Below are 8,218 nucleotides of genomic sequence, written 5' to 3' on the forward strand. Positions count from 1 at the left end.
GAGAGAGCATGCATAAACAAAAAACGCACGCATTGAGAGAGGAAAAGAGAGAGAGAACATGCATAAACAAAAAACGCACACATTGAGAGAGGAAAAAAGAGAGAAAACATGCATACAATCCAAAAAAACGCACACACATTGAGAGAGAAAGAGAGAGAAACTAATTTAACGTCATAGGAAACTAAAGATCTAGCCGACGAGAAGTTGAACTCAAGACCTATTATTCAAGAGGGAAATGGCATAATCAATCTATCATACTTGGCATGGGTGATAGAAAGGTTATACCATTTATCTCTTTTTATTGGCACACACATCCACACACGCGCACACACACAAGAAGAAGAGAGTTATAACGTCGTAGGAAACTATCTTAAAAGACGTTAAAGATTAGGTTAGATGTAGACTTACATTAAATTAAATTTAGGTTTATTTTTAACTAGATTTACGTTTATTTACACTAGATTTAGATTTACGTTATATTAGATTAGATTTAGGTCTCCATAGACTGCGATGCCTGCATGAAGCGGGTGAAGAAAGCCCTCAATGGAATATAGGGTATTGCTGCCTTCACTCATGGTGGGCTCCGTCGATCCAAAAGTACTGGTGAAATGTCTTCAGAAGATAGGGAAGAAGGTGGATCTTCAGGGCGGCAAGAGTCACTACATCCCCGACACAATGACCATCTAGACAACCTCTAGTCATTCAACAGCAACTTCAAAGTTAGTAACAAGAGCAAGAACGGTCTATAGGGCCAATTGCTGTCATCAGATGTGGATGGAGATGAGGCAGCGTCACCGCCGGAAGTTAACTCTCACATCTTTAGTGATGAGAATGCCAACTCTTGCCGAGTTATGTGAAAAATTATGTGTTAAATCAGTATTAAGGTTCTTATAATCCCTGTTAGTTTAGTTCTTTGTTTTTAATATAACATAATATATTTATGTTAGATTTAGATTTATGTTATATTAGATTAGATTTAGGTTTATTTAGGTTTACCCACACACACACACACACACACACAAGAAGAAGAGAGTTTTAACGTCGTAGGAAACTATCCCAAAAGACGTTAAAGATTAGGTTAGATGTAGACTTACGTTAAATTAGATTTAGGTTTATTTTTAGTTAGATTTACGTTTATTTAGATTTACGCTTATTTACGTTAGATCGAGTCCACGCAAGAATTACTTACGGTTTAGGGTTTAGAGTTAGACGAATAGTGAAAAGATCTACTGTGAAAAGATGTTAAGATGCTGTGAAGTGCTACAGCTAGAGAAGAGGCAAAGGGGTTTTGTCCACTACATGCAGTATCATGTAGACGTGGGTGTGTAGATTTCTTGTACCCACAAATATAGGTATTGACCAATAAAGACGAGATTATAACCCGGTGGTTCTGATCTCCGTGCACCTCTAGACCGAGGTGTGCGGGGATTGGACATGACTAGAGAATGTGAGGTAAAGAGAGAGAGAGAGAGAGAGAGAGAGAGAGAGAGAGAGAGAGAGAGAGAGAGAGAGAGAGAGAGAGACAGAGAGAGAGAGAGAGAGATAAGACGAAGAATGCCAATAGAATATTAAATTTGTTGTCTAGGTTATAAGTTTTTTATCCTCATTATGAGTAGCGACGAGGATGTGGGACCGTCCAACCGAAACACATATCTCTCAACTAGGGTCTTATGTCCTTGTAATCAATGCAAGCATGCTGTGCGACGGACAAGACGTGTTTCTTTGCAGCACGTTCGTGAATTTGGCGAGTTCGATCCATCTATTATAGATCGAGTTGTTGCCAATTATAACTCGTCGAACTGTGACGCTGGCCAACAAGCAGCAATCTTGCAACCCAATAGACGTGTTCGCAGGCGCTTTGGTCAAGCAGCATATGTGAGGCCACAAGATGTAGCCTCTGACAGCTCGGGGGATGATGACCTATGGCTAAGCTTGATTGTGCCAGGGCGATATAAAGTGGGGAATATGGATGTGTATCTTCGTCCACTATTGGAAGAGCTACAACAATTGTGGATTGGCATAGAGGTGGTGGATATGAGCCGACACACAGGACGACGGAATGCTTTGATCAGAGGCATTCTAATGTGGACCATGCATGACTATCCCGGGCTAACAGAATGCTCAGGTGATCTATTGACACTCCTCACTCAGACACTGTAAATCTTGTTTTTTCCCATAGTTGATCTATTATCATGTGTATACATGCAGGGCTTCAAACAAGCGGATACAGAGCATGTGTCACATGTGGACCTAGACTGAATGCATGTAGGGCACCCTCACAGAAGAAGCAAATCTACGAAGTTCATCAAGCGTATCTTCCAGAGAATCATGTGTTACGCGACGGCTTTTTGGGAAGAGAGCCACCAAGGATGTCTGCACAAGCATGGTTAGAGCAGAAGGAGATGTGCAATGATGGATTGCCTCCAGGGATGAAGAGACTATCTCTATGGTACGAGTTACCATACTGGCCCCGACTCATGATCAATCACTTGCTCGATCCAATGCACATATTCAAGAATGTGGGTAATCTACTATGGGACCATCTGACCGGCAAGAAAGATACTTTGGGAGCCAGAGTTGACCATAGAAATGTGGATCGTATGGAGCAATATTGGCCGCAAACAGCGTCTGATGGATCGATAAAACTCCCTAAAGCACCATGGATTTTCACAGGAGCCCAAGAACGCAAAGTAAAAGAGACCATTCAATCTTTGCGGGACCCCACTGGCGTAATGCACTCGCTCTGAACGTGTTTTACTAAAGAAGGAAAGCTTACCGGTTTGAAGTCACACGATTGGCATTCAATGTGTCAGGTACGTTCATAGTGGACTTTAATATCATTGCATAAAATGTGGACTTTAATATCATTGCTGCACATACTTTACAGTTTATTTTACCGGTTGCCATTGAGGGATGTTTGTCTCTCGACATCCGTAACACAATCTACAAACTTGCAAAGCTGGTGCAATGGATCTCACAAAAGGAGATCAGCGTAGACTCCATACCTTTCGCCAAACTAAATGCTGTGGAGCTTGTGTGCATGTTTGAGAAACATTTTCCTACTACAATGCTAACCATTCAGGTGCATCTTCTTGTTCACATAGTTGATGAGGTGGAAATAGCTGGCACAGCTCATTCCAGATGGATGTTCTTCTTAGAGCGTTTCATGAAAACGCTTAAGGGATTGTGCGTCAGAAGGCACGTCCGGAGGGTAGCATGGCAGAAGGTTGGTTGGTATCAGAGTCTACTAAGAAATGGACTGACCTAAGAGACACTTTCGTACTACCCGAGCATTGTGAACAAGTAAGTATGTAAATAGTTAACATCCCCCTTTTACAAGTTATGTGCTTGAAAGCTCTCATGTAAGTTATGTGGCTCTGGCAGGTAATATTTCATCCTACAAAGTCTACATCAAAGTGGTGGTACGTCATAGAGGTAGCCCCTCGTAGTGCAAGGACGTATGAAGGCTACCATGTGCCAATCACAACGACATCAATGGAGGAGATCAGAGAAGATGCTCAATCAGAAGTCGCTGCGGTGGTGCCAGACGAGCATCAAGACGCTACTACTCTATATGGGGTGCATGCAGAGGAGCTACAAAATGAAACAGAGGATATGTGTTTAAACGGAGAGCTCTATATAGATATAGGAAGTTATGCTGAGTTATGCGAGGATGAGAGAGAGATCTTTTAAAGCCACAAATATTGTATTTGAACAATTTTGCTCCGTGTTGTAAAAGCTCTGGCTCTCTAAGTACCTTCCATGGTGTATAACGCTCTTTTCTACTCGCGCTCACATCTTTTGATTGAAAATTCTGAGTTTTCGACTTGCCTCTTCTATCACTCAATTCATTGCGTCATTGTATTTATATGCGTCATTACGTCATTGTATTTAATGGTCTTTGCGTCATTGTCTACTCTATTCATTCAATATTAAGTTTAAATATTCGTGTGTTTAATGCAAGTATGGATGATGAGGAGTTTCTTTCTTCTTTGTCACCGCAGCAGAGACAGTGGTACGTGGAGCGTCATCGCTTTGGCGCATCATCACGCGTTCCTACTCCATCCGCATCTCCCTCTCTTTCGGAGCATTCGGCGTGCTTCGAAGCTTCGGCGTCGACGAGACGAGCTTCACACTCGTCTAGACACCGGCGCTCTAGTGGTGGCGGTGGCGGTTGTTGTGGGGATTCCGCCACCGATGCCTCCACACCGCCTCGTGTTCGACGAGGCTCTTTACCCTCCCCTTCTTTGCCCGCCCCCACACCAGCCACAGCATCGCCATCTACGCCAGGTTTTGCACGGCTGACTGTTCCTAGAAGCTACACACCTCTACCTACTCCGCCAAGAGCCACCCCACTCGACACTCCTCGCTTCGGGGCCCAGACACCGGTGGAGACACCTGACGTCCGTACCCCCATCAACACGCCGCTAGAGACCCCTGTCGGGACACCCAGGTTCACGCGTCACTGGCCAGAGGGCTTGCCTTACTCCGTCGACATCAGCGGCGGCATCATCATGGATGATGACGGCAAGAAGGTGATCTCGCGCATGCGTGGTCTTTGCTCTCAGCTGTTTAGACACTACATACTAAACAAATGGAGAGTGAAGTACCAAGTGATTTAAAAAAAAGAGTCATCAGCATACTTCATGATGAGTTTCCCGTTCCAACACGGGATCAGTGCTTCAATGAAGACCTGATGAAGATTCGAATGTGCGAATACTACAAACACAAGCGTTTCGAAGTGCAAAAAGCAATCAAGAATGGGTGGAACAGGCCAGATTGGCTGGCCAAAGAAGATTGGAAGAATGCGAAGAAAGCAGCGCGCGAGAATCCCGACAAGTGGAAGCAACGAAAGGATGCAGCCACAGCGCGAGTAGAGGCAGGGAGCTCGCACCACTTGGGGAGCGGTGGATGGGCATCATTTGAGGCCGATTTTGTAAGTGTTTTCGCATTGCTCTTTATGTTCGATAGTTTAGGGTTTATGACTTTTTAAATTCTAACATAATGAAATCTTTGTATGTTTTGACAGTGGTCGATGACAGGACGTGATCCCACACCGTACGAGCACGAGTACGCAGGCAGGAAGGGCTTAAACGCCCTGATGGACATTCTCAGTTCTCGCGGCGGCATGGTTTGTATTAGGGTTTACTCTTTTTTATTTTTTGTATTGTTTTATAAATGTCATTATATGTTTATACTTACTGAAAGCTGTCTTATTGTCTTTTTTTGCAGAATCCGACAGATACGCCGCTTGGACGCGATGAGACGTCTGACTAAACGACGTCAGTTTAGCCGTAGCTAGATAGCATTAGTTTAGGGTTTCTCATAGCTTATGTATCATGAGACGGATTTTATACGTCTTTTTGAACCATGTATATTATTACATTTGTCACCGCAGTTCCTTTTGCCAATCAATTCTTTATGCCTATGATGTTGTACAATTGTCATTATTACATTTGCCAATCAATTCATTTTGCCTATGATGTGTACAATTGTCAATTTTGCAAACAATGTGTCTTGTGGGTGACTATTTTGGGTCTATTATCTATCCTTGCACTTTTTTTAAAAAGTGAATCAAGTACAATATGGTTGATGGGTGGCAGGGCATTCAATGTCCTGCCACCAAAAAAAAATTATTTCGGGCGTCGCTATAAGCGTCGCTATTTATGGCTCTGTAGCGTCGCTATGAGCGTCTCTATAGTCTTCTAGGTAACCATTATAGCGACGCATATAGCGACGCTCTCGTAGCGACGATTTTAGCGACGCCGGGGGTTATAAAAACCCAGTGTATTTCTGTCGCTAACAGCGTCACAAGAGCACACAACCTCTTGTAGTGTAAAAGTCAAGAGCCAATTATATTGGATACTTGTCCATGAGAATATGTACAATATATTAAAACAACCATGAAAGTGCCAAATTTGTAACTAAAACACTTTAGATACAACGTTTTGTACCTAGACCAAAACTTGTAATAAGAACATTCTCTATTCTTGTAAAACATGCTAGCATGTCTAAAAATAGTAAATATAAATATTAGTACCACAATGAAGTATGCAAACTATATCACTTCTAAGGTGGTCAAAATCGCAAATTGAAGAAAATTGGCTAAGAACAACTCTTTTTTCTATACAGTTTAGGTTCAAGAAGCTTTTTGAAGTGCATGATTGAAGGTTGAATCTATAGCCCAAAAACATGTCAGATGAAAGCATGAATGGTGGTACACTTTTAAGAGCGAGAAGCTATTTTTCAGTATTTCAATAGCTATCTTCTAAAAGTGGGAACTGGTAAATTTTTTACAAATCAACAATGAATTGTACGCCCATTACAAACTTAAATTCTCCTTTTGAAGAGCTATCTAGTGATATATAAAATGCCCTATATATTTGTTCATTTTGGTCAAACATATTTGGTCAAACACTTCCAAAAATAGCTATGTCCAGGACACAACTTTTTTGTCCACCCACTCATGCTTTCACCCTGTCAAGTTCTTTTTTAGCTCACAAGCTACCTTTGTGCATATTAATCTCTTGCCAAGTCCTTCTATATCAATATAATGATTTCTGAAGGATATAAAAGTCTCTAATGACAAAACTCTTGTTAAATCAACTACATAATGGACAACAAATTGTGGATGCATTCATTTGTTAGGATATAAGAGGCTCTTTTCTTCACTGCAACAAACAAAGCATGGACTGTGTACTCAGTCCATGATTATTTGTATGTATATGCAATAGTCCAATGCAAGGAATTAAACGCACCAAGATAGTGGGTCCACGCATCGAACCATAATGTAAAGTGCCATTGGCATAGTATACCATATGTAACACAATAATATTTGTATATCAAGACTTCTCCTCTTCAAGGGTAACCAATAAGCTCTGCATGGAGATCCTTTAAGGCTTGAAGGAAGCTAGCACATATGGTGGTGGAGAGATGGGGGTCATTCAGAGTGAGGTAGCAGAGCAAGAGGGACTCCTGCTTACTTGAGTCCCATAGACCATTGCTCACAATCATGTCCACCATGGACTCCCTAAAGGCATTGTGGGGCTCTTGGTAGCTGTATAGCACAATTGCACTCCCTCTTCCCACTATCTCACTTATACATTCTGGTAGTTGACAACCCACACTCTCTCTCTTTTGTCTCTTTGGCTTGTTGCTGTCGCCGCCGCCGCAGTCATCATTTGTCTCGATTCCATCGTCGCCCTCATCAGAAACCGAGCTTTTCCTTTTGCAGCCTTCACGGAGAGGTTTATCGTTCTGCCCTATCTCCTCATGTTTCTGACACTGGCATAAATGAGAAAGATGAGGATTGTGGATGCCATGCTGGGACTCCTTTAGGATATAGTGATGGCTTCCTTCGTCATAAGAGTTACCGCATCCAGTGCTTACTGGCGGTGTCTCACCATGGCCAGCACCCGCCATACTGCGGTTTTCCTTCTCCTGGTCATCTTCACTGTAGCTGTAATAGTAAGTGCTCTGCTCAATTTCCATAAGGCATGCTGGCGCATGATCTGCACTTCGTGGTGATGAAGACGACGAGCGTGACTCCGGAGAAGGCGCTGGGATGCTCTGTCTAAGTTTCGCGTATGGTAGTCTTCTTGATGAGGCTCTTGGTTTGAGGAAGCTGGTGAAGACGCACGGGGGAAGAATGCCCTGGATCAGCTTATGCAGCAATTTACCCATGTTCTGCTTCTTAGACTTATCTCTCTCTGTGTGTGTGTGTGTGTGTGTGTGTGTGTGTGTGTGTGTGTGAGAGAGAGAGAGAGAGAGAGAGAGAGAGAGGGAGATGTATACTAGGAAACGTTCAACACAGGTTGCTCAGAGAAGAAGCAAAAGCAACGTCAAGTGCCTTGTTGCGTGCTAAGCGCATATTTCTCAATGCGCTCTACTTTAAGACTACATGCAGTACTCTTGCTCTCTTATATCACTATCTTTCTCTCTCTCCCCCTCTCCCTCTGCCCCTTCTTTAGAGCATAAACAATCATCCATGAAAGATACTCTTGTCAAACATCCACTTTTGCACTCTTTACACAATGTAATGGCTTTGACCACTTTTGCACTCTTTACACTGTGTAATGGCACTCCGGCTGAGTCGGCCACCCGCCTTTGCTTTATCTCCAATGTCTCTCCATTTACCTGCATTTCCACACACACACACACATGTATGTGTGTATATATATATATATATATATATATATATATATATATATATGGTAAA

The 8,218-nt window shown here is 42.6% G+C and overlaps 1 protein-coding gene across 1 annotated transcript; it reads right to left on the reverse strand.

Moving 5' to 3' along the window:
• Positions 1 to 6,578: 6,578 nt before the first annotated feature.
• Positions 6,579 to 7,895, reverse strand: LOC147427843 (uncharacterized). Its single transcript, XM_086496921.1, has one exon. The coding sequence runs from the start codon at positions 7,681 to 7,683 to the stop codon at positions 6,859 to 6,861; it is 825 nt and encodes a 274-aa protein (XP_086353047.1). The 5' UTR covers positions 7,684 to 7,895; the 3' UTR covers positions 6,579 to 6,858.
• Between the last annotated feature and the right edge of the window lie 323 nt (positions 7,896 to 8,218).

The sequence above is a fragment of the Adiantum capillus-veneris genome, chromosome 23 (assembly GCF_014529385.1).
Source record: "Adiantum capillus-veneris isolate H3 chromosome 23, ASM1452938v2, whole genome shotgun sequence".
NCBI classification, from domain to species: domain Eukaryota; kingdom Viridiplantae; phylum Streptophyta; class Polypodiopsida; order Polypodiales; family Pteridaceae; genus Adiantum; species Adiantum capillus-veneris.